The sequence below is a fragment of the Schistocerca cancellata genome, chromosome 5 (assembly GCF_023864275.1).
Source record: "Schistocerca cancellata isolate TAMUIC-IGC-003103 chromosome 5, iqSchCanc2.1, whole genome shotgun sequence".
NCBI lineage: Eukaryota > Metazoa > Arthropoda > Insecta > Orthoptera > Acrididae > Schistocerca > Schistocerca cancellata.
This window is the reverse complement of record NC_064630.1, coordinates 680,229,496-680,257,107: the sequence shown is the minus strand read 5'-3', so window position 1 is coordinate 680,257,107 and position 27,612 is coordinate 680,229,496. Positions and strand designations below refer to the sequence as shown.

At 41.0% G+C, this 27,612-nt stretch overlaps 1 protein-coding gene across 1 annotated transcript in view; it reads left to right on the top strand.

Annotated features, from left to right (window-relative positions):
* LOC126188118 (glucose dehydrogenase [FAD, quinone]-like) overlaps nucleotides 1-27,612 on the top strand; it is a 58,604-nt gene that overhangs the window by 16,312 nt on the left and 14,680 nt on the right. Inside the window, exons 2-4 of the mRNA XM_049929590.1 lie at nucleotides 8,833-9,143; nucleotides 25,758-25,988; nucleotides 26,119-27,195. Coding sequence (XP_049785547.1) covers nucleotides 8,847-9,143; nucleotides 25,758-25,988; nucleotides 26,119-27,195 — 1,605 coding nt within the window. The 5' untranslated portion in view covers nucleotides 8,833-8,846. The remainder of the gene's footprint in view (nucleotides 1-8,832; nucleotides 9,144-25,757; nucleotides 25,989-26,118; nucleotides 27,196-27,612) is intronic.

Here is a 27,612-nt window from a genome sequence, read left to right as displayed (position 1 = left end):
TGGCCAGTAGTGTATACACATTAGTTATCGGACAGACATTTGTTGGTTGTCGTGCTGTGTGATGTAGCATTTGGCAATCTGTGTCGCATTTGATGCTACTATCGTTCCCAAGGGTGGGCCTAAGAATTTCATTATCTGTAATCTCACGTCAAATTTTAGCCAAATCGAACAAGCATATTCCATTTTTTCTCTAGTGTCATCATTTTCAGCTAATAAATTCTGGGAATTCACAGACATAATCCACTAAAGGTTTTAAGAGGCAGTAGCATCCAACTGAGTGTAAACGAAATTATTAAGTCAAGGTATATCTAAAACCAGCATTAAGTCAGGGGAGCAATTGCATTATAATACATTAATAAAAATACATAGTCACCTTCGGCGGACGTTAACGTTCTTTTTCTTTATACAACCAGTTTCAATCAGATTTTCGCCCATCTTCAGATATATGAAGCCAATAACAGTTCGGCAATATTATGTTTAGGTACTCTAGAATAGCACTTCATTTTGCTAATATTAGACACACTTCCGAGCTACATGTTTACTTGATTGGAATCACATCGTAGTAATACCGAAGTAACATATACGCCTGAATACCAGATCTGAGTATTACTTATATGATTGGCTTCTTTGCTCTTATTCCTGGTTTCATTCTGCCAGTCAGTGTGTAGTTTTAAGTACACTTCCCGTGCCTAGTGGTGTTTCGTATTCATTACTGAGGAGACTCCCGAACTTAGTACAGGCAGAGAAAAATCGGTCTCCATGAGCCATGTATGCGTGGCGGCAAACTTCCAGGCTTTCCCAAACATCTTATAACAATTACTGCGACCCAAGATGCCAACGCTCGTGTTGTAATAGTGAATATGATTCAGATAGTCACAAAAATATTGTAACTCTGTTCTGAAAATGTAACCACAGCCGATTTTACACATGTACAAGAATCTTGCTTTAGCACATCCATTTATGCCAGTGGTTCCCATCCCTTTTCTCACCAGGAACCACTTTGATTACTTTGTTGTTAGTTGGGACGAAAAGGTTCAAGAAAGTCAACTGTGCATCTAAAAATCATCTTTAATCTGAACTTGTAACATATTCTAGTAACTCAAAAGTAACATTCATTAACAGTACTATTACAATAGAGAACACAACATTTGCAATAGAAACTTAAATTCGATTTGCATCACTGTGACTTTTTTAGCTTGAATCTGCCAAACAACGGCAGTAATCCTAGGGCTGATATTATTGCTCAGAGCTATACGCAAGTCATCATTTATTGTCAGTCGAACCCTCGACTTCACTTCAGTTACCAGCAAAGCATAAAACCCTTCTTCAAATAAATAAGTTCTGGAGAGAAGTAAAAGATAGTGGAATGTGACTTCTCGAATTTTGGTTCATTAAACTGCTTTTTGACAACAAAACTGTTCAAGAGTATCTGCGTTAGATGTGTCTTTACGGTTTCTACTATTTTGGAATTCAATGAGCTCTTCCTGAATTTCTTGTTCAACTTCTCCAGCATTAGTGCTAAAGGCGGTGCAAAACAGGTCTTGGTCAACTTCAGCTCGTATTTTGTTATATTCTGAGGAAGTAATGATTGAATTCATCAGACAACATTTGCAGGCGTCACTTTATGTTCACTTGTTTGTCATAATCGCATCATACTTTTCATCATCAACGAGTACTTTTAACGTCGCAACCGCAGAATAATTGTTTTCGCCGTTTTTACCTACCCATGACTGAAGTTTGCAAACAGAAGCACAAAATTCGTCTTGAAAGCTAAACATATTTGCCACTCCTTCTAAATTTTTGTTTACGGAAATTTGCAATAGAAAGATCAAATTATTTAAGTGAGTGAACATTCCCACAAGTTAAGGTAAACGCAACTGAGATGTAAGACGACAAAGCAACCCTTGTAAGTCTTTAATTTTTTTCCCACCTAGAAATAGCTTAACTTCTCCTCTTAGCTGGTATAATCATTCCTGCATATTGCTTTTCGACAGCCAAACAACTGCGTGAATGAGAAGGGTTCTCATGGTAGGAGTCAATTAAAACGAACTGTTGTTTTCTACTTTTTTTAAAGATAAATACAGGCGTTTATTTAAGAAGCTGCTTTTGACAACATTTACGACTCTTATGATCAATTGCGTTGTATTATTAAGAAATTAAAAAGAGACTTTGAAACTAGCGCCTGGCAATTTATGATACAATGCACTGTTAATGCCGAAGGATTGTTTTGTCTAACACAGCTGCGCATTAAAATTGCTACACCACGAAGATGACGAGCTACAGACGCAAAAGTTAACCGACAGGAAGAAGATGCTGTGATATGCAAATGATTAGCTTTTCAGAGCATTCACACAAGGCTGGCGCCGGTGGCGACACCTACAACGTGCTAACATGAGGAAAGTTTCCAGCCGATTCCTCATACACAAGCAGCAGTTGACCAGCGTTGCCTGGAGAAACGTTGTTGTGATGCCTCGTGTAAGGAGGAGAAATGCGTACCATCACGTTTCCGACTTTGATAAAGGTCGGAATGAAGCCTATCGCGACTGCGGTTTAACGTGCCGCGACATTGCTGTTCGCGTTGGTCGAGATCCAATGACTGTTAATATGGAATCGGTAGGTTCAGGAGGGTAATACGGAACGACGTGCTGGATCCCAACGGTCTCGTATCACTAGCAGGCGAGATGACAGGCATCTCATCCGCATGGCTGTAACGGATCGTGCAGCCATGTCTCGATCCCTGAGTCAACAGATGGGAACGTTTGCAAGACAACAACCATCTGCACGAACAGTTCGACGACGTTTGCAGCAGGATGGGACTATCAGCTCGGAGAACATGACTGCGGTTACCCTGACGCTGCATCACAGACAGAAGCGCCTGCGACGATGTGCTTAACGACGAACCTGGGTGCACGAATGGCAAAACGTCATTTTTTCGGATGAATCCAGGTTCTGTTTACAGCATCGTGATGGTCGCATCCGTGTTTGGCGACATGGTGGTGAACCCACATTGGAAGCGTGTATTCGTCATCGCCATACTGGCGTATCACTCGGCGTGATTGTATGGGGTGCCATTGATTACACGTCTCGGTCACCCCGTGTTCGCATTGACGGTACCTTGAACAGTGGAAGTTACATGTCCGATGTGTTACGACCCGTGGCTCTACCCTTCATTCGATCCCTGCGAAACCAACTTGTCAGCAGGATAATGCACGACCGCATGTTGCAGGTCCTGTACGGGCCTTTCTGGATACAGAAAATGTTCGACTCCTGCCCTGGCCAGCACATTCTCCAGATCTCTCACCAATTGAAAACGTCTGGTCAATGGTGGCCGAGCAACTGGCTCGTCACAGTACGCCAGTCACTACTCGTGATGAACTGTGGTATCTTGTTGAAGCTGCATGGGCAGCTGTACCTGTACACGCCATCCAATCTCTGTTTGACACAATGCCCAGGCATATCAGTGCCGTTATTACGGCCAGAGGAGGTTTTTCTGGGTACTGATTTCTCAGGATCTATGAACCCACATTGCGTGAAAATGTAATCATGTCAGTTCTAGTATAATATATTTGTCCAATGAATACCCGTTTATCATCTGCATTTCTTCTTGGTGTAGCAATTTTAATTGCCAGTAGTGCATTAACTTCGATATAACGGAGTGTAATCCTAACATATTTCGAGTGCCATCCGTACAGAAACTGATGAGCTTTCGATAAATAATTTTATATTCCGTTATGTAGTACCTAGGTTTGATTAACAGACTCTGATACAGAGAAATGTTCACTTGCCTCTTTTGCATGACATAAATTGATAGGAATGTTGAGGGCTAATGGACAGATAAACAACTGATGCCGTCAAACCAGTAAACTGCCAAATAGAATCACTGACACCTCCGAGAAAGACAAATGAAAGCGTTCAATTGACTGACTCATGCTGTGCCGTGACGTCGAACGCTGGCCCTTCCCGCGACCGCACACTCAGTTTGTCAGTGAATCAATTTATTTATGATAATACAAAGTACAGTCTCCAACAAATTTTACATACTCACATACTCCTTTACCTTTAACCCAAATGAATACAGACTCATTGACAGATATGTTTCTCTTATTACGAGTATACAAAGACACTGCTGAAGTTGACATATAAGCTGATTTACCAAAGTCTTTATTTGCTAGTTCTGCCATATGGTAGGTACGATAGGCAATAATGTCTCTGTCAACAAAACTTTCGAGACTTGGAACATTAGGTACTCCTGTACCTCCACGTACAATAGCTACAGTAAGCCAACCATTACCATGTGAGAAAGTATCATTAATATCAATACTAAAATTAAGTCTGCAACCACAGAAAACACAAGGTCCGTCGACAAGTGCAGTAGCAGCAACACTCTTCACTGGTATGCGGTTCTTCTTGTCTCCAGCTGTGGTGGCGAATTCGATGTTCTCGCACACGCCGCCACGATGCCTTACAGGAGATTTCGTCGTCGTTCTAAACAGACAATTTATAAAACCATCGAGAACATCGAATTCACCACCACAGCTGGAGACAAGAAGAACCGCATACCAGTGGAAAGTGTTGCTGCTACTGCACTTGTCGACGGACCTTGTGTTTTCTGTGGTTGCAGACTTAATTTTAGTATTGATATTAATGATACTTTCCCACATGGTAATGGTTGGCTTACTGTAGCTATTGTACGTGGAGGTACAGGAATACCTAATGTTCCAGGTCTCGAAAGTTTTGTTGACAGAGACATTATTGCCTATCGTACCTACCATATGGCAGAACTAGCAAATAAAGACTTTGGTAAATCTGCTTATATGTCAACTTCAGCACTGTCTTTGTATACTCGTAGTAAGAGAAAAATATCTGTCAATGAGTCTGTATTCATTTGGGTTAAAGGTAAAGGAGTATGTGAGTATGTAAAATTTGTTGGAGACTGTAGTTTGTATTTTCATAAATAAATTGATTCACTGACAAACTGATCTGTAGCGTAGCTGAGAACCGGACAAGGGTACATCTAGAACCGGGGGCTCAAGGATGCAACAGTTTTGTTACGTAACTACTCTGAGCGCCTGACCTTGTGACGTCACACGCAGCCGCTGCCGGCTGACGCAATCGTGGGCACGTTGCACTGCACCGCCCGTGTAACAAGTGACTCGTAATTAAAAACTAATAAAAATTTAAAATTTTAAATCTTTATCGGACCGTATTTCAGCTCTTGTCTACGATTCTTGGTCTACGATCACTAGCATCAGTAATCGAAACGAAGCAGGATAAAAAGCAGCATATTATAAAAATGCAGGAGGAACCAGCAGATTGACATTTCATTAGCAAATGTGGAGTACGCAATATGTGTAAACAAACAGGGAGTAATGGATAATGAGAATGACCATAACGCCATGTTCTTCCACATACACACACACACACACACACACACACACACACACACACAAGCGCACCCACACATGCGCAGTCACGAACACCCACATTTCAGAACAACAGAAAAAACGACTTCTTCTAGACAAGACTGACGGGCAAAAATTAAGGGATATTTTTGAGGAAATTCCCCTGTGTACAGGCAATGTTTTCGTAGTCTATAAAGCATACGTACTAACGGACATGCTTCAGAGAACAACAGTTAACTGTCCTAACGACCAAACGTGCACTGAAACAGAAACTTCACTATTCTGCCAACTTTACAAGGCTAAGGAAAGACGCTAGAGACAAAAGGAAACATTACCAGAAAACAAGAAACAGCACAAGAAAGGGAAGCAAGACTGGATTTTTACCGTGACACAAAGCGAAAATACAAAAACTAGCCATACAATATCAGACAGGATTAGTGGAACAGTTGTATTAAAATTCAGTTAAAAAACAATGTATGAGTGGAAACTATTTAAACTTCAACACAGAGAAAGTAAGGACGCCGACAACCTTTTCAACTCTTCTGCCCAAGACAACACTATTACAAGGGGCTGGAGATCTTCAGTACAATACCTGACGAACAAGCTTCTCCTTGAAGACGAAACGTCGAATGATCGGGAGCATCCCACAGAATTACGCAGACAAATGCGTGACACCTACACAACAAATAGCTCCGTTATTTCCCTATTTGTCCAAGAAGATGCAGCATAGCAATCAAACAATTAAAGACTAAGAAGACTCCGGGTCCAGATCGTATAAACTCAGAAACACTCAAAAATAGTGTTGCACTGATCACCCATTTTCTAACAGAGAAACTATGGGACTTAACAGGCGAGGTCATCAGTCCCCTAGAACTTAGAACTACGTAAACCTAACTAACCTAAGGACATCACACACATCCATGCCCGAGGCAGGATTCGAACCTGCGACCGGTGCGGTCGCGCGGTTCCAGACTGAAGCGCCTAGAACCGCTCGGCCACACCGGACGGCATTTTCTAACAGACTTAGTGAATGAAGTCTCACTGCAAGGTGGGGCGTCTGTCGTAACTGTGAACGTAGTGATCATCAAAATAGTACAGGATCGCGACCCACCAGACCGAAAGTTTTCCAGGCCCATCTACGTCGTGAACGCTTTGATTAAGGTGCAGAAGATTTTCCTGTGTGATCGACTGTAGTCACAAAGGAGGCTGTTCGGTCTACGTACACATCAGTATGGTTTTAGACGATGCAGTTAACCACGCACTAGAAATAATACAGGACAAAGAAGAGAGATAGGCAACAGCTGTTGCCTTCGACATGTTCGCAAAGCTACGAGAGATGCACACTGTATTAAAGGGAATAAATTTGGTTTTGTAGCAGGAGAAACGTATTACACAGTCAATGCTACCGGTAGTAATTCGTAATGTTATTACTTCAGCCACAGTTGCAAATTTACTATCGAAATTACGAGAGAGCACATTCCGGGAAGAGATGGGCAACATATTACTACCGCCCACATATATCTCGCGTAATGATCACAACGAAAAGATCCGAGAAATTAGAGCAAATACGGAGACTTACAAGCAGTCGTTCTTCCCACGCACAATTCGTGAATGGAACAGGGAAGGGGGGATCAGATAGTGGTACAATAAGTACCCTCCGCCACACACCGTAAGGTGGCTCGCGGAGTATAGATGTAGATGAATTGAAAATGATCGCATTTAGCTTGTTATCCACAACATGTAAGTTCCAAGCACCACTGCTCAGGCAAATCTACCTTACTACTGCTACATGATATCACTTAATGGACATGGTATTATGTAAAATCACTCCGTCTTCAGGCCACGAGTGGCCTACCGGGGCCATCCGACCGCCATGTCACCCTCAGAGGAGGATGCGGATAGGAGGGTCGTGGGGTCAGCACACCGCTCTCCCGGTCGTTATGATGGTATTCTTGACCGAAGCCGCAACTATTCGGTCGAGTAGCTCCTCAATTGGCATCAAGAGGCTGCGTGCACCCCGTAAAATTGCAACAGCGCATGGTGGCTGGATGGTTACCCATCCAAGCGCCGGCCACGCCCAACAGCGCTTAACTACGGTGATCTCATGGGAACCGGTGTATCCACTGCGCCGAGGCCGTTGCCTATGGTATTATGTATTCAATGTTTCCTGTTAGCTGAAGCCGGTATTATGGCGTGAAGTACCATTTTCTGACATTTGCAAGTCAGCCGTTGCGTGTTTTCTAGTTAAATAACTTGTATGACATGTTAAGTTGCCACAATATTTTTCGACTGTGAAGATGATCGGTGATCGAAACCGGTTGTGAATAAATATATTTGTTAGTGTGCACCATGCATTTCTCCAAGTGTATGGATGCTGTTGACAGTCGCACGAAAAAAATTTTAATTCTTCGGTTGGCTGGGAATGATACCTTTACCTCACATCATTTACTCACTACGTCCTCTTAGCGTCTTCAACTATACATTATTTTACTTGCTATTCAGCAGAATTCCTTTATGATATGTCGATGTGCTCCACTGTTATGTTATACGTATTACTTCTACATATTTTCGTGGTTCTATGGTTTTCTTTCACTCCATATTTTCTGCTCATTTGAGACTAGGAAATAAGACTTTACGGGCTGATCAATAATTCTGCCATACATGCACTATATCGTAAGCGAACATGAGACACTTCGATAGCGGTGAAGTATAGTAATCCTTGTTTTCACGTCCCACGATCTATTCGCAATCTTTGACTGCCATTCACAGTTACGCATGAGAGCCCAGCTGGGTGTGAGGCTATTTCTGTAATATACAGAAATATACTTTGTTTTTAATTTCCTTCTTCTCTGTTTATCCTACTTTTCATTAACTGATTGCTATAGTATCACCAAGTATGACTTCACTCACACAAGTTGGTTGATACACACAATACAGAACGAGTGTGCTGCAACGATCTATGGAAACATGTTTAAGCTATTATTCAGTGGGTTTTCCTTTTGGAATCATATTGACATTAAGCTTTGTAGGTGTTACTATGCATTGTATGCGTATGAACATTTGAGTGTTTGATGAAGACTTTGTGTAAAGGCAGAAGTGTGTTACTAACATCGTTTCAACTGCTCTTCTTGGGAAACTAAGTTAGCACTTAATAATGACTGATTTCTGTTTCTGAACTCAGAATATCACAGTCTGGAGCTCATTCCCAACCTCAGATACAAATTATGGTAGTACATACAGAAATACACCACTGCTGCACAGTTCCGACTCTCCTTTCCTTGCGTAGTTTCCAGTGGCATGACACAACTGCAGATCATATAGAGTTATGGCATTCCTGTTGACTGAGTAGCGCAAATGAAACCGGAAGATGAACAGACGTTCCTCCTGCTGGACCGCTCAAAATATTCCCTGCGTCTCGTTTGTCCACCAGGTACCGTCGGAGACATGCATCATACGTGCCCGGTGGATGCATCGGGCCTCCAAAGCTGCCCTGTGGGGTCCGGGGCGTTCGGAATGCTCTTCACCGGCATGGTGACCTCCGTGCTGCAGTCGGCGTGGAATATCACGAATGAACCGCTGACCTATCCTCGGGAGCCGAAGTTGCCCATCACCACAGACTACGACTTCATCATCATAGGTGCTGGCTCTGCCGGGTCAGTTATGGCCAGTCGACTGTCAGAGGTCGCTGGCTGGAATGTGCTCCTTCTCGAAGCTGGTGGTGATCCATCAATCACAACGGAGGTATGTAAGCTAAGGTATTAGCGTTATTCATCCCTTAAGCCTCGACTGCTTCTTACTTAGCCAAAGACCTGTACAGTTTATAACTGACACATAAAGTACAAAAATTTAGGTGTCAGTTCACCTGTATACACTGTCATTATGAAGGGAAGTTTATGACTGGAAGGATGAACGCGGTTACGCCCCGATGGTTCTCTCGAATGTGAAATAACTCGCCATTCAACCAAAGTGATTGGATAACACATGTTGAAAGATGATAAGAGGGAAACTTAACGACTGCGTGTCGATTTAAATTTATCGCACGTTGTAAATTTCAATTTACAATACCTTTTTTCTACATACATTAAGTATTCTATCTCACATTTGTCTTCAATGCTTACGAAGTACAAGTGCTATGTTTCCATCATATTAGATTATCATACCTTTATTCCCCATACAAAAAATTGCTTTTTTCAGATATTATATTCTTGCCTTGGAAAGTATTTCGAAAGAAAGTGGAAATTCGCGTCATATTTACGTACGACTAATGACCTATTTCTGTTTTCTAGGTTCTTTATATACAGAGAACCCAAATTCCACCAACAAAATTGTGGTGGTACCTCGTTGTTATTTTCTAAGTGTAAGGAATCTGTGATCTTGGGTGCATCGTTCAGCGCAAGTGTATTTCCTCTCATTTCCTGCTCTCGTTTATCTTCGTATCTGTATCGCACTGGAAATATCTGCACAACAGTGCATATGTCGACGGCATTCTCTTAGCGTGTAATTTGAAGGAAACTTGCTCCATTGGCTGAAGGTATTTGCAGGTAACAGATCTTTTCCTCAAGCTTGCATTCAGTATTGCTCGTCCCTGTCTCGCGGTTACTTCCCGGCAGTGTTAGCTGCAGGTTGACAGTGATACACAGCGCTATGGATAGGTTTACTAATAAAGAGATAGCCGATATGTAACCCCTGAATGGACTCACCGAAACCAGTGGAAGATCTCCTCAACTAAGGTCTTCCCGCAGCGATTGTAGCCATAACAGATTACTCATGTGTCCGTACACTGTGTGTGAAGGGATTCACCGGAGGTAGAATGGAAGGTTCTGACCATGAGAGCTATACAAGAACGTCTGATCTGAGTGAGGACTCAGGTAACAGCCCGAACAAACAACCGGGGACCGTAAGTACATTATACCAAAATACTCAAGAAACGTCCCCCAAAAACCTTCGAAATATTGCTGTTGGTTTCTGAGCCTATCCTGTGTAGCTTACATGGGATTTTACCTTCATGCTACACATTTCTAACCATTTTCGTCTGAGATGTCTGAGATAGAATTTGAGAGCAACTGTAGAATCGCCAGAAGCAGCATTTTCGGTAACGCTAACTGTAACTAAAAAGCCGGATGTTACTTCAACAGGTATCTTGAGGATCACTTTAGGGTATGGAACATCGTGCTGCGGTTAATTGAATAAATACTCATACCTCTAAGGGTGAACTTAAGCCTTGATCGAACTGCTTTGTGACTCAGAAAATATATATTAAAGCAATAGGCAATGAGAGATTTTTTGTTTCGTGACTAAATATGCTTTTGTCCAAAACTTCCACCTCTAACATTAGCTCTTTATGGCCCTAGTGACTACATAGACCGGCTCAATGAAGCCAAAGAAACTGCCTTTTTATTATGTGTGTCAGATGATTCTCACATTTTTAAGTCGTCACTATACCGACTGCTTTGGTAGTATTCTGAATCTTTTCCTATCTCATGTTAATTATTTTCGGATATAAAATAGGCTGTGAAGATCAGCTGACAGGAAAGAAATGTATACTCAGTACAAAGCGTGAATTTAGTGTTAACAAAGAAAATTAGAAGGTGAAGAAATGTAGAAGAGTAGGCAACAAAGAATTATTGCAAATCAAACTTTCTAAGTAACAAGATAACACAGAACGGTCCAAATAAAAGAGATAATGAATCAGCTAATATCCGCAAAGGGATGGAATATATAATCAAAAAATGAGTTATAATGTTGTGAGATAAAAATACGGGAATCAGGAAGAAGCTCTCGAAATTCACATCTGGAGGACAGAATTGGTCGGAAGTGAGACCTCGACTGCTGTAAATCAACAGAAAGAGAAACTGAAAGCATTTATAACTTGTTACTGTCGAATAATTCCTAAAATTAAGTGAACGAATAAAGTACAAGGTGTAATGAATACTAACAAAAGTGCATGTTCTGTTGTTGATGTTCCTATCCCACATTTACAAACTAGTACTTTTTACAGATGTAATTAAGGTATTCGTAGCTGCTATTGCTGGAGTCCTGAGAACCTGCTAGTTCGTTCCTCATTTACTCTAGCTGGTATTCATTGCTTCTTATACTCTATTAGTACACTCAATTTTAGAAATTATTCGACAGAAACACATCACAAATGTTTCCATTTTCTCCTTCTGTTGATTTACAGCAGTCCTGGTCTCACTTCCTTGCAATATTGTGCTCCAGATGTATTCTTTCAGGAGCTTCTTCCTCATCTCTGTATCTTTAACACACACAATTGTAGGTCATTTTCTTGATGATATATTCTATCCCCAAGCGAATGTTAGCTGATTAATCATCCCTCTGGTTTCTGCCATTTTGTGTTATCTTGCTTCCTAGAAGGAAGAATCCTTTACCTCCTACCTCTACTGTCACATTTGCAAGTTTGATTTGAAGCAATTCTTTGTTGCCCTGTCTACTATATTAACTCACCTTTTATTTTTCCTTGTTAACACTTAATTCATGCTTTGTACTGACTATACAGTTCATTCCTTTTATTTGGTCTCCATAGCCTAATTCACATCCGACCTGAATGGGTATGTGGCCTGCAGATCTTAATATTGGTGCCCGCATTCATCTTTTGTTCCTTATCCAAACTTAAATTTCACTCCCTTCATTGCAACTGCCAAAAATGCTTATGAGGAGGAAATGTGATATCTGTCTAGATCCCATATTAATTTAGAACCAGGTACATCGTTGAAACCTACTGCTAAATTTAATGTGCGTTACGGATTTACTATGTTTTAATAAAACAGCCCTAGCAAAGAATATGTGAAGGTGAGGAATCGACATAATACACTGAAGAGCCAAAGAAACTGGAATAGGCAGAATAGGCATGCGTATTCGACTACAGAGTTACGTTAACGGGCAGAATACGGCGCGGCGGTCGGCAACGCCTATATAAGACATCAAGCGTCTGTTAGATCGGTTACTGCTGCTATAATGGCCGGTTATCAAGATTTAAGTGAGTTTGAATGTGGTGTTATAGTAGGCGCACGTGCGATGGGACACAGGATCTCCTAGGTAGCGATGAAGTAGTGATTTTCCCGTACGACCATTTCACGAGTGTACCGTGCATATCAGAAATCCGGTAAAACGTCTAATGCCGGAAAAAGATCCTGCAACAACGGAACCAACGACGACTGAAGAGAATCGTCCAACTTGATAGAAGTGCAACTCTTCCCCAAATTGCTGTAGATTTCAATGCTGGGCCATCAACAAGCGTCAGTGTGCGAACCATTCAAAGAAACATAATCCATATGGGGCTTCCGGAGCCAGAGGCCCACTGGTGTACCCTTGATGAACGGACGACACGAAGATATACGCCTCGCCTGGGCCCGTCAACACTGGCATTGGACTTTTGATTACTGGAACCATGTTGCCGGACGAGTCTCGTTTCAAATGTATCGAGGGGATGTACGAGTTCCGTTATGGAGACAATCTCATGAATCCATAAACCCTGTTTGTCAGTAGGGGACTGTTCAACTTGTAGGAGGCTCTGTAATGGTGTTCGGTGTGTGGAGTTGGAGTGATATGGGACCTCTGATAAGTCTAGATATGACTTAGCATCCATTCATGTCAATTGTGCATTCTGACAGACTACGGCAATTCCAGCAGGACCAGCATCCATTCATGTCAATTGTGCATTCTGACAGACTACGGCAATTCCAGCAGGACAGTGCGACACCCCACACGTCCAGAATTTTTACAGAGTGACTCCAGGAACGCTCTTCTTATTTAAATACAGGGCTATTACAAATGATTGAAGCGATTTCATAAATTCACTGTAGTTCCATTCATTGACATATGGTCACGACACACTACAGATACGTAGAAAAACTCATAAAGTTTTGTTCGGCTGAAGCCGCACTTCAGGTTTCTGCCGCCAGAGCGTTCGAGAGCCCAGTGAGACAAAATGGCGACAGGAGCCGAGAAAGCGTATGTCGTGCTTTAAATGCACTCACATCAGTCAGTCATAACAGTGCAACGACACTTCAGGACGAAGTTCAATAAAGATCCACCAACTGCTAACTCCATTCGGCGTTGTTATGCACAGTTTAAAGCTTCTGCATGCCTCTGTAAGGGGAAATCAATGTGTCGGCCTGCAGTGAGCGAAGAAACGGTTGAACGCGTGCGGGCAAGTTTCATGCACAGTGATGTGAAAGATTCAGTGTTTAAACCCCCTCTACCAAGAAACGTGCCAGAACTGTGAGCTCGCATCAACAATGCTTTCGAACTCATTGATGGGGACATGCTGCGCCGAGTGTGGGAGGAACTTGATTATCGGCTTGATGTCTGCCGAATCACTAAAGGGGCACATATCGAACATTTGTGAATGCCTAAAAAAACTTTTTGAGTTTTTGTATGTGTGTGCAAAGCATTGTGAAAATATCTCAAATAATAAAGTTATTGTAGAGCTGTTAAATCGCTTCAATCACTTGTAGTAACCCTGTACTTCCGCTTTCCACCAAACTCCCCAGACATGAACATTATTGAGCATATCTGGGATACTTGCAACGTGCGTTCAGAAGAGATCTCCACCCCTCTTAACCTTACGGATTTATGGAGAGCCCTGCAGGATTCATGGTGTGAGTTACCTGTACGACTACTTCAGACATTATTCGAGTCTATGCAGCAGTTCTGCGTGCTCACGGAGTCCCTACACTACATTATTCAGGTGTACCAGTTTCTTTGGCGCTTCAGTGTATTGTTATTTGAAGGCACTCGTTACGATAATGAACTCAAGATATAAATTACACTATTGTTTATTATCAAAAACGTTTGAATATCAATGCAGTAAGATACAATTACGATGACTAGAACGTTACAAGGGTGTTCCCCACCATACATATTCGCAACTAACGAGCTGAGTGGGCTAAGTTACTGAAAGAGGAGGACTTGTATCCGATCTGGGATCTAACTCTGTGAGACAGGTACAGCAGCCTGAGTGTGATGGTCACGATGGCAGTTTGTCTGGAACTAACACCCAAAGATCCTACAGAAGTGACGAAACGCTGGTAAATGAGCCAGTGGCAATTATGTTGCAAATGAAGCTAACACTGTCAGGTTACATGATATGCCAGAGCTGTAAGCGATGCTTACCATAATCTTCTGTTACCTGTGAACAGAATGGAGACCCGTTAATCCAGCGACCAGAGAGATCAGCCGCAATATAGCCTCCACATCTCTCAATCGACTCCTCTCTTCCACATCCCAGACGCGACTCTCCTTGTCCATGTCTCCCCATCGACTCCCTCTGCCCTCTTCTTCCCATTGACTTTGTCTTACGCGTCTCTAAAAATGAAGCTCTCTGTGGTCTTCCCGCCAACACAATGGACTCAAGAATCCTCGAAAAAGTTGCTGGATCCGCCCAAGAGCATATTGGTTTCATAGGCGTGATTTCGCGACAACCATCCAATTAATCACATTCACTCCCCTTTTCTAAAAAAAAAAAAATTGCTACCATGTGTTACTTCCACATGATGTCACAACTAATACGCCAATCGGTGCTCATTCTGCCATCAGCTTGCCTCACTTTACGGGTCCCTTAAAAACATGAAGAGCTTGCAACGTGGCTGGTATCTGACGATGGTACAGAATCCATTTGTAAGGTAAGTCAGCGCTATTTTCGAGAATTTTAGGAGATTCATGAGATGTTTATGTCCCTAACTATACCACTTCACAAGCTCCAGACACCTATCGTCCACTGGCAGAGTTCCATATTTTGGAACGAAGTCCTTTCTATCTGGGCTACTCGCTGACCATCATTAATGGACAACGGCTTGTACACCAGTGCTCCGTCTCCCTAAGCCCCCCCTATTTCTGTGAAGCGCCGTTCCGCTAGGCCTCGCAATGTGACAGCACCCTCATATACACTGCGGTCATCGCTTCTGAAGTAAGCCCAGAAAGCAACTGAAAGTAGAAAGTACCAAGTTAAGCTTTAAGAAAATTAAGAACAGGAAGTGAACTTATCCCATCCCATCACAGTGAAAATATGGGTATGTATTCCATTAAGCTAATGCAGTTTCCCACCATTAATTAAAGAAGACCAAAGAATGAAAACAACCCCACCCGAGCAGCTTGTCGCATTTCACTACAACTCGTCACGTTCCACTTGCTGATATCACACCTATTTTACGACATAAATTTGTATTTGGCTGCAGTCAAAATTTTGCAAATATTCACACAGTCACTGGAGCAGCTTCACATCTCAGACTACAGACAATGGTGAGATATCGTGATCCTAGTCTTCAGCTTAGTATGTACCATATATTTCTTTCATTTTCTTCACTTTTTCGGCGATCGTAAGTTACTGCTCAATGACTAAAAAAAAAAAAAAAACAGGAAACATTTATCAGCGCCTACATGTACCAGACTAACTTGTGCGATAGTTTTCGTGTTAAAGGTAGACAGAATAAGTTTTTCAATGAGCTAATCGACCTTTATGAAACTTCGTTTTCAAAATATTGAGACGACTTGCACAGGATGTTCCACATCCTGTTTATGAGACGTGGAAGAAGCCCCATTTTTTATGACTTCCAAGAGACGTAAATGAGCACAAGAGAGTTATCTTTTATATTGGCTATACTGTCAGATAGTTGACAATAGATTTTAAGCCATTTGTATTGTTTCCTTTGCGACCAAATCGATGTCCTTATTGTGAAAGTCGTATTTGGTGAATTCATTGAGTTCCCTTTCCTGCAAAATATCGTGACGTAGTCTGATGTTATTTGAAAAGCATGTACACTGATGCAAGAAAGTACAGGCTACTCAGTTTTCTACTTCAGCCTCGGACGTCCCAGTAGCGCCTAACCTCTACTCTAGAAGTGATACACTTAGAGATGCCACTGACACTACGCCTGAATGTGCTTCAGAAAGAAAACTAGCTAGACCTGAATATCAATTAAAGAAGCTAAATGCTGGGATCGCCGTATATGAGATAATTTATGTGTCTTTGTTGTTTTTTCTTTTTATTTTGGAGAAAAATATGTGCTCCAAACGTTGTGCCAAATCTGATGTTTCTCGGAATACAAACGTACACAGTTGATGTGCCATATTGCAAACATATTCTTATTTTTTTCAGTTTCTCATACGTTGCTGCAGATACAGATATGCTGTATGATATAAACATTAGACTGGTTTATGGATTATATTCTGTAGGTAAGGACAAATTTACAGGTGCACTGCTATGTAATGTGACGAATCCCTTCCTAAAAGCAGTCCATACCAATAAACCAACTACTTATTTACCTGTGGTTCTCATAGTTTAGGTACTTGGGCTATATATAGGTCTATTTTAAAAAGGATAGCTCCAGGTAATCATAGGGTCGAGCAGAGCTTGTCTTCTTCTTGCTTCACAGGTACTTCTCTGTAAATAATAACTTGAAGCTCTGATACTGCAGTGAAGTGGTCTACCGCATTGGCTAGAGCTGCGGGTTAATAAAATTTTCAGAAATACAAAATAAAAGTTCAATGAATAATTTAATAACAAAAATTCTATTCTAACGTCTGCACTTGGTGTAAAGGACGGAGAATTCCGCTGAGTAATATTTTTTCAAGAGAGGACATCTCAAATAAACAGGAACTGGTCCAGAGTATTTCTGTTAAAATACAGACAGAAAACATCCTTATCAAATGCAGTAAAGTTACTTTGAGAAAGTTATGAGAAAGATTGTAAAATCATCAAACTAAATAGTCATGAAAGATACGTGAAAACTCGTTGATTTTGTGGTCACAACAGCTCAAAACAGTTCAGAACTCAACATGATTCATAAATTATCACATATGATACAAAGAACTGTAACTCATACTCTGTCTATTCTCAGTTCCTTTAACCATGCAGCAAATATTAAGAGTCCTACGATGAAGCACATTCAGACCTCTCGGAATATAAAATTTATTCAGAAGTTAAAGGATGGTAGCGGCCATTCACCGCCAAGAATCAATCATCTGTACGACTGAATCACGTTTGTTTACATAGGTAGTTCTACACAAAGTGTCCAGAATAGCTCCGTTGAGCTTTTCACTCGAAAAGATCCAGTCTCCGCTCGACTGCCTTAGCTTTCCACTATTGTCTGCATTTCTGTGGACTAGAGGCTGTCCCCACCAAAAGTACATCAGTCTTACATTCCGCAAACATGATTTGACTCCTCATAACTAATTCTGGGACTAAAGTAATATATTTCAACAATATTTAAATAAAGAAATGTTAACAATATTCGATGACACTCAGGTCATTCACAATAATTACAAATAGAGATTTGTTCATAACTAAATAACCTAGTATTCTTGCACAAGTGTGCTCTCGTTATATGATATGATATGATAATTATGCCTTCTTCACATGAGCGTCTCTTGGTTCGATTTTCAACTGTGATGTCTGTTAACACGTGCAACTGACCCCAGCGCGTTCACGCCTCATCCTGAACCCTGGGTCCCCAAACGTAACTTCATCTGTCATCAATATCACGCTTGTAACTCTCTCATGAAGTCCCTTTATAACTCCCTGACCCTTCCTCAAAATTTCACAAACCCATTTTAACAGCACTTGCAATCAATATTTAAATAAACTTAGTCAACACAGTGACCTGTTCATTAAATAACTACATAAGTATAGCAACGTGAGAGGTATTCATGCAGCATTTGCTGTCTAATTATGGAGAATACAATGTTCTGTCAAACACTGCATAATAAAAAGAGGCAGAAGGCGTCATAAGTCAATAAATAAAATAGATAAAATTGAGTGGCCTTTAGGGCTGAGAGCTATCGCGCAATACCATCATATGTGGTATCGTATGTTGAAATTGCATGAGGTGCTTAAAATTCGTCTGCCATTTTTGGATCGTTGTCTCCTGCCCAACGACCATGCTAACAGCAACCATCCAAATTCCCAGCTTTGGGATTTACCTGTTTCCGGTGACGCTGCTCGTCTCTGTAACTGGCTGGCTTCTACTAGTTACTATGGCTTTCCCATCCACAGCACTTTGGCTGAAACCCCAATGCCCACAAGTAAATTCACCTCTTCCCAATATTAGCCTTATAACTCTCCCACGAAGTCCCCTTATAACTCCCACCCTAAAAATTTCACAAACACATTATTGTCATGGCCTCTGTTGAAATGGCGTAGGAAACTTTGAAAAATGCTGTTGAGGAAGCTGTTGTTGAGAATAATAATAACCGGGACTTGTCCAAAGCTTTTGATGTGAACTGGCAGATGAGAGGCTACACATCTCTGAATCGTGCTGATACAGCTGGAGGTGTGGGCACTGTCAAGGTAGTTTCCAAGCATTGCAGATGAAAGGATAAAATGAAAAATAAACTTCATGATGAGTGCATAGCAAATTATTATGGTTCAAGTTTTGGTACGAAAGTTTTTGGAGTAAGAACTATTTATCAACACTCAATTAAATAAGATATATAAATTCCTTGGAGACAGTGAGTCATAGGCATTCAAAGACATTGGGTAATTGAGACCCATTGGAAATAAAGTGAATATATGCAAACTAGAGTGTGTTGGCCAGGTTCAGAAAAGGATGGGATCAAGACTTCTACAGTTCATGCCGAATATCAGGGCCAAAAAATTCAGGGATGGAAGAACTTAAGATGTAAAAACTGGATTGACAGATAGACCACATTCAGAAGTGCTATGGTCTACAGGTTAGGTAGAATACAGCAGATGCTGAGTTAATGAGGAGAGCAGTCTGGACTCTGTTTTCTCACACAGTTTCAAGCAATGACAACTCCCCAACATGGGCTACGTCCAAAAGGAGAAGATAGTTCGTACAAGTACAATAGAAGCAAGGTAACTAAACAACAGTACAATGACCCTCATCATTTGCCATCTGCCATAATGTACGAAATAAACCTCGCAGATATTAGTCTACTAAAGAAATGTTTTCACAGTTGGACCCCAAGTCCAAATAATTGCATGACCATTGGAATGGAACAGGGTACCTAAAACTGTCTTTGTAGGTACAAAGACTCTTCACTGTGGTTTTTAATATGCTGTTTCACATTCAATGAGGGCAATATAACAAAATGCAAAGTTATGCAGAAGATGGGGCTCTGAATAGAAGTACAAGTTGCAACAGCTATGTTTTGTATGGAAAAGGAACGACTCGGATCTTCAGATACTGCAGTGACAATCTATCCAAGGATGGCTAAACTGCGTAGGAGAGCCAAGAGGAATCTGTTGGAGAATTCGGATGATGCTAGCTGTGCAGAAGCCACGCAATGAACTAAAATCTTTGATAATTTCTGATAAGCTTAATATTTTCTCAGAGTCTTTTTATAGTAGAAGGACGAAATTTTCTGGAGTTGTTCCTTAACGCATTATAATATATTTGGCTTGAAATATTTGTGAAATAATATCGTATTAAATAATTTGTATTTTAAAATACTTGTTAAAATAGGTATCTTTTTTAACATTTTGAAGAAACAAAATAACTCAAATCTTCATTTTACCAAAATACTTAATTCTGTAGCAAAAACAGAACTTATGTCCGTGGCAAAAAATCAAGAGTATTATCGCAACACCTGATGAGAAATGTTCTTATACTTTGGCTCAGAATAACATTGTAATCATGAGGCATCCCTTATACCCTTAAAGATGGCACCACTGAATGTATCTCCTATATCTGACGTAACACACTGCACCAAGTGACATGAAGTGTGAAATCATTTCAGGCTACACAGAGATAGTATGTTTCCCAAATGTGTCACATCCATCCTTCATTTTAATTTTTTTCCTTCAGGCGTCTGACTGGTCTGACACATCCCATGACGAATTTCTCTTCTGTGGCAAACTCATTACCTCCGAGTACCACATTTTTGCACCCTACATCCTCAGATATTTGTTGGATGTATCCCAATCACTACCATACTATACAGTTTTTATCATCTACTACCTCCTCTAGAACCATAGAAGTTATTTCCTGGTGCCTTAACATTTGTCCGTCACCCTGTCCCTTGTTGTTGTAGTTGTTTTCAAGTACTCCTTGCTTCCCTAACACGGCGGAGATACTACTCATTTCTCACCTGATCAGTTCACTTAATTTTCAACGTTCTTCTGTAGCACCACATCTCAAATGCTTCGATCCTCTTGTGTTCCAGTTTCACCACACTCCAAGAATCAGTACCATAAAATGGTGTGCTCCAAATATACATTCTCAGAAATTTGTTCCTCAAATTAAGGCCTACGTTTGATACAATTCCTCTATAGCCAAGGTCACTAACATACGCTTGTGTGGTGGCACTCGACTTGGATGTAAGCTTGTTCGAGCCCTGGTGGTGGATGAGACTTTCACTGCCAGTATTTGACCGATATGGGAGGAGAGGTGGTGGCGTTAACTTCCTGATCATCAGACTCTGCGCCAATATCCTATTTTAAATCCCAAACCACTCTGCTGTGTCCCATGAAGTGTGGGTATGTGACACACTGTTGTTGGTGATCAATCTGTCGGATGGGGACGTTAAACTCTGCTGCCGCCTTCAAGCTATTAGCCAGGAGCAGGCTATGTGCCGGCACCAGATTTTACCTCCTCCATTCCTTTCATCCATAACAACAAAAACGAAACATTACCATGTACAAGCACTCATGACAGTCGTATACACTACACAAATACACACCGAACACTGTACAACAGCCCGGAGGAAGGCAACAGCAAACCATCTCCACTAGTAAGTACATTGCCATGTGCGGTGGTGCAGCAGCCCTGCGTCTGCTCCCCTAAGTTCGTATCGAGAGTATACGACTAGTTGTTTTTACACTACTGGTACTAGTAATATGGCTCGGCCCAGATTGCCCTCTTTATATACTCTTTCCTTAACCATTCTTGGGCAATTTTGCTTCGAAGGTTGGAGACTTCTGTCGTCTACTTCTTGATCACCGATGTTGATGTTAAATTTATCGACATTTTCTTTTCTACTGCTACACTCCATTATTCGTCATTCTTCGTTTTACTCTCAATCGACATCTGGATTCTTAAAATTCTAATGTCCTGTAAGTCTCCTCCACTTTCACTGAAGATACCAATGTCATGTGCGAATCTTCTCATTGATACCCTTTAACCCCATATTTTAAACCAATTCCTGCAACTATGTCTTTATTTCCGTCACTGCTTCTTTGTTGTATAGATTGAAAAGAACAGCGAAGGTCTGCAGCCATTTCTCTGTCATGTTACGGGCGTTATGGTGGTATGGCAATGTGCTGATTCCCGCAGTCCATCGACAATACGGCCATGTCCTGATGTCGTAGCCAACAGTTTCTGACTTTCTTTAGTTCTTAACTACAATCTTCAGCGCTACAGCACCACTTTATGCATGTCACATTCACATCCTTTCGCTGATAAACTGTAGTAAACTGCCGTTTGAGGTCAGGTAATGTAAAATTAGCACAGCTCATATAAAAAAAACTCATTCAGTTGTAAGACTTGTAAAAGCCACCATGTTTAAACCGGTGTGTTTGAAAAAGTTGATATGGGATAACCTACACAGATGCAGAGAAAATGTTTTATACTGCTGTACAACTTCACTTTGGAAAAGTACTGAAAAATTTCTGTCTTTGTCAGGCTATTTTGAGAATTTAATCACCGGATATGTCGATGCCTTGGTAGATCAATACTTGCATATTCCGACACTGTTGACGGAGTAAATTTAAACCACCGTATTCATATCTCTGGGGAAGAATTTTTATGTAGAAGTATTTTGTAACCACAATTTAGTGTACTTTGCATCACTTTACTTTCATCGACAGACATCTAGTTAATTTATATATGAAAAATTCTTCTGTTCAGTTTATCCACTTCTGTAAAATATAATATTATTCTGTTACAAATCAGTACTACAAACTCCATCCAATTACGTTATTCTATAAAAAACACTATTTAAACAAACTTGTATGTAGTTGAACTGAAAAAATTTTACTTAGAAGTAAACGCTATTCAAAGGCCGCTGACAAAATATAATTACCATGTTCTTTCCGATTTTTTACTGTCGTAGCAATTTCCGACGATGATGCTTCCGTCCGACGTCAATCTTCTGTCAATCGCTGACTCGAGCAAAGTAGGTGACTGTGTTGCCGCATCAGATTGCTCTGGATGGACATCGCTCGGCACCAATATCTCACAGTGTACATGAATCATGAAACAAAGTCCCATTAATCAATTCTTACGCTAAACACACGATTTAAATGATTCAGTTAACCTGCTTTCTTTGCTTACCGAGTGTGGCTAAAGCGTTTTTACCTTTCTTAAAGCCAAACTGATCGTCTTCTAACAGATCCTTTATTTTCATTTCAGTTCCTCTCTATTTTATTCTCATTAGCGTCTTATCTGTGCCCTCCATCTTACTTGATCTCATGTATTCCAAATGTCTTTTCAACTCTGACTCTAATACTGCATCCTATATGTCTTACATATCGACTCCCATTTCATCTATCACATAATCAGACAAGTCTTTTCCGTTATAGAACTCTTCAATTTACTCATTTCAGCTGCCTGTCCTCTCCACTGCAATTCACTTTGCAGTGTTAGTGTCGACAACCTTAACTTTCTCTGAAGGTAGTTTTGAGTTTTCTATATACTCAAACAATTCTTCTGAAGACTTTTTCTTTATAGGTTCTTTCCACTCATCTCCTGCAGGCATTTTGCTTTGGTCTTCCTTCACATCCAGCTTATTTCATTCCTGTGACTCGTAGAGTCTTACAGAGATGGCCGACACTTGTTGTTATAGTTCCATTTAATTATTTTTGTAGAATTAAGTTGTAGAGATAAGTTAAGGAACAGTACTTTACCATGTAGCATCATTGCTATACATTCACTGCATTTCATATTTTTCTTCATGTTCTCCTATCAAGAATATCGCTGATTTGACACTATTTCCGGTCACGTACATCTCAACGCTGTACACCTAATGGGGAATGTTGTTACAGGGACGAAGTAATTTGTTACATTATATGCGCACCATTAAGCATTCATTAAAAATTACAGTTTCATATTATTTATTTTTTGTTTCCAGTACGTGCAATATGTTGTCAATATTATCGAAAAATCTGTTTCATTTTTCTCAAATTACTGGTATTCTGATATTACATTTTTTCTGCTTGCTATATGTTTATGTTTCTTTGGGCATTGTGTTTGTGTTGTCTTCTTTTCGTATTATCTCATATCACTTTCACAAATGAGGTACGTAATAAGAAGCTACACATGACATTCTCACCGAAACAACTAGCCCCAATGAAATTATAGGAAATTACCCCATACCCCATCATTTCATATACGGTTGCCAGTAAGCATCCGGTTTCAGCTGCAGATAAATTTTAAACATTTTATTATTTATATGAAGTTAAGAAATCCACATGACACAGCATTTGCACTGATCTACAAAAGTATATGTTGGTATGAAAGAAAGAGTTGCAGAAAAAGTAACTGGAAACATATGGAGAAACGTTTCCTTTCGCAGTCTCTGTAATAGTCAGAGATCGCTTTCCAGCGATCAGCAGGGGAAATGTACTATCAGGTGCTACAATCAGCTGAAAGGAATGTCTGTTGTAACCAGTGATTAACTCAAAGTCGCATGTAACACGCTTCCCCATGTAAAAACTCCCCTAACAGTTTTCCGTGAACGTTTTTGTACTTCGGTCGTTCGTCAACCAACTCAAGTATTTTTTCAGTTACCTGAGATTTCTTTGCTGTTACCTTCCACTTTTTTCTGTGCAATGTCTGTGACTGCCATTTTTAGACACGTCCATTCCTAACCACCTGAACTGCCTTTATGGTATTCATTATTGATTACCCTTAGCCTCAGAAAACTTCAAACTCACCTCATCCTCTCTCAGTACTCAAGTATGCCGTTTCTTTGCACATTTTTCCTTCCTGATTACATTTAATCATTATTAAATTGTGATCCAAGTCCACGGCTGCTCGTGGGTAAGACCTACATTCCAATATTTAATTCCTACCGTGCTGTAATGCAATTGAGATTTTCCCGTGTCTCCTGGCATTTTCCAACTATACTTTCTCCTCTTCCGATATTTGGACACTATTATGCCCATTTCTATGGACATTATATGTCGAAATTCAGATTTTCTCCTCTCTAACTCCTAACATCAAGCCTATATCCTCCCATAGTTCTACGAAACCCGTTTGATTATGAGATTACAATGGTCCTTAATGTAATTACCCTTTCTATATTCTTATTTTATACTTCCTTTACGTCTTCGTCACCTTCTTGTGGCGTCGGCATTATACCTAAACTATTGTTGTAGGAGTTGGTTTGTCATCGTCTATAATGACAACAATTGTATCTCCTATCTGTTCAGTGTTACTCAGTGAATACTATAGGTTCTTTCTCATGACGATTCCTACTCTCTTTATATAAAACGCAGACAAATTAAAACAAGACGGATGGAGAAAAAGTATTTAAACTATTATTTCAAAAGTAATCGCCGTAACTGTTAAGACATTTATCCGACTGTGAGGTAAGACGGTCAGTGGCTTTATGGAGAAAAGGTTGCTGTTCCCTATGTATTTATTATTGTACATACGCGTGCACCTCCTTGCCCGAGGTAAATCGACGCCCACGAAAGTTCTTCTTCAGGGCTCCAGAAATATGGAAATATCATGACGAAGGACCGGGCCTGTGCACGTGTTTGCCAAAGTTGTTTCGACTATGCTGCATAAGTTTCGCTGGGAAGCCCTAACACATCCTCCATGGAGTCACGATCTCTCCCTACGCTGATATATTGTTGGTGCCCTGGAGGAGGGTTACAATCATGATTCAGTAGGCAAATGCAGACATTTTTCCACGGCGACGACCATTTTGTCTCACAGTACGACACGTGTATTAATATTTATGAAGCTTATTTTTAAACTAATGAACACTTAACTACTCTTCTTTCCGTATGTATCGTTTCCATTTGACTGCCCTTATATAGTTTTCTGCTGAAGTTGTTTTCATCTTTCCGTTTCACTTCAGTAATCCCCACTTTCTCTAGATTGAATCTTTGCGTTTCTCTTTTCAGAATTACTGCGTTCCCAGCCACGTTCAAACTTCAGTCAGTCAACTTTCTGGTACTGGTTATTCAATAATTGTTTGGCAATTGCACCCATTGCCTTCTGCTTCCTTAAGCCGTTGATCGATGGCGATTATTCTGCTTTTAAGGCACAATTTTCCATCTCAAGTACAAAAAGATTCCCAGAAACTCTTTTCGCTGCTCCGTCCTCTCTAACAAAGCCATTAAATATCCTTTTCTGTATAGTATTTTACAAGTAGCACACTTGCTGATTTCGTCATAGTGTCATAGATTCCAAACACTTTCATTTTCAGGTACCAGCGCTACAGAATAGAGTGGAGCGTACTTATGAAGACTGGCAGTTTGTCACAGAGGAGCAGCAACAGGCCTGTCTCGGGTTTGAGGATCCTGGTAGGTGCCTCTGGCCTAGAGGGAAAATGGTGGGTGGTTCCAGCAACCTCTACGGCTTGGTGTACGTGCGAGGCAATAAATGTGACTACGATGGCTGGGCGCGACAGGGTCTCACCGATTGGAGCTACGACAAAGTGAGTACCATAAGAAGACACTAACCAACTAGCTTCTCGAAATGCCACGTTTCCGACTATTCACGTCACACACATTCAGAAACGAGCATTCAAATTACGTTTCTTTTACAAAACACGTTCTGTTTTCCAGGTGCTGCCATACTTCAAGAAATCGGAGGACCTACGTTCGGATTTAATAGCATCAGAACCAGACGTCCATAAGTACCACGGCTTTGGAGGCTACTACACTGTCAGCCAAATAAAGGCCAACTTGAGCGTCTATGAAACAATGAAGGAAGCCGTCAGAGAGACAGGCCACGAATTCGTAGTCGACCTTGTCGCCGACAAATTCCTCGTTTTCTCCGAGTCTTTGGGGGACATAAGAGATGGCGAAAGGTGCAGCAATGCGAAGGCTTTTCTGAGTCCGGCGGGGCGCAGGTCAAATCTACATCTGCTGAGGCACGCTTTCGTAACGAAAATTCTTATCGATCCGGAAACCAAAAGGGCGTATGGAGTTGAATTTATGCATGGCGGCGAGAAAATGACGGCTAACGTTACAAAGGAGGTCATCCTGTCTGCAGGGACTGTGCAGTCTCCACAGTTTCTGATGTTGTCTGGAGTGGGCCCTGAAGATGAACTAAAATCCTTGAATATAACGACGATTGTAGCGAACGATAATGTCGGAGCTAATCTCCAGGATCATTTGAAGTCGCCAATAATCACATTCTGCATAAACAACGAGAAGTACCGCAGAGATCAATCGGAGTTAACCAGTGACGACGAAACTTACCAGTATCTTAAAGGAAGAACGGGTCCACTTGCAACTCTGTCTTGTAACAATTTCTTAGGTTTCATCAGGACAAATTCTACGCCAGATGAGTACTGTCCAGAAGGATACCCAGACATCGAGATGCAACTGTCCTGTGTGAACAAAACGGACGACGGTGGACGTCAGGCCTTCCTGGATAAAGCAGGCTTCGGAGAAGACGCCAGGCGTGGATACAATGAGATATTCGACAGCTGTGACATGACTATGGTTCCGTACATGACGCTACTACACCCGCGAAGCGTCGGTAAAATCTCTCTGAACAGCTCTGATCCGCGTGACCCACCCAAAATCGACCCGCAATATTTGACCAGAGATGAAGACATTCAGGCGTTCCTGGGCGGTGACGAGTACGCCATAAAGTTTGGCAACACTGAAGCTATGAAGAACATTGGAACCGAGGTAATATCACAACATCTAAATGTAGAGGTCTATAATTGGTGAAAAATAAACTGATTCCCTCTACAACATGATCTCTATTCCTGCGACTACCGTCCTAGCGAACTGGATTTACTGAGTACCAATGATTCTTGTACTGAAAATTTACTCGGAAGACTAGGGGCAATACAGTCTCCACTTCCTCTGCTGATTTGCAATCGAAAACGTCCGAATACATTCAGGATAAATCATATACTTCCAAACAGAGGGCGATATCAGTGACTAATGTTTTTATTAGTACGAACGATAAGATGATACAATTACGGGATATATTCTACGTGTCTTCCTCGTATGCAGACGCAAAATGACCGTCGCTCGAATCTATGTTGGTAAACGCCTGACAATATTTCTCCTGTTATTTGCTAATAAGTTAATGTAATT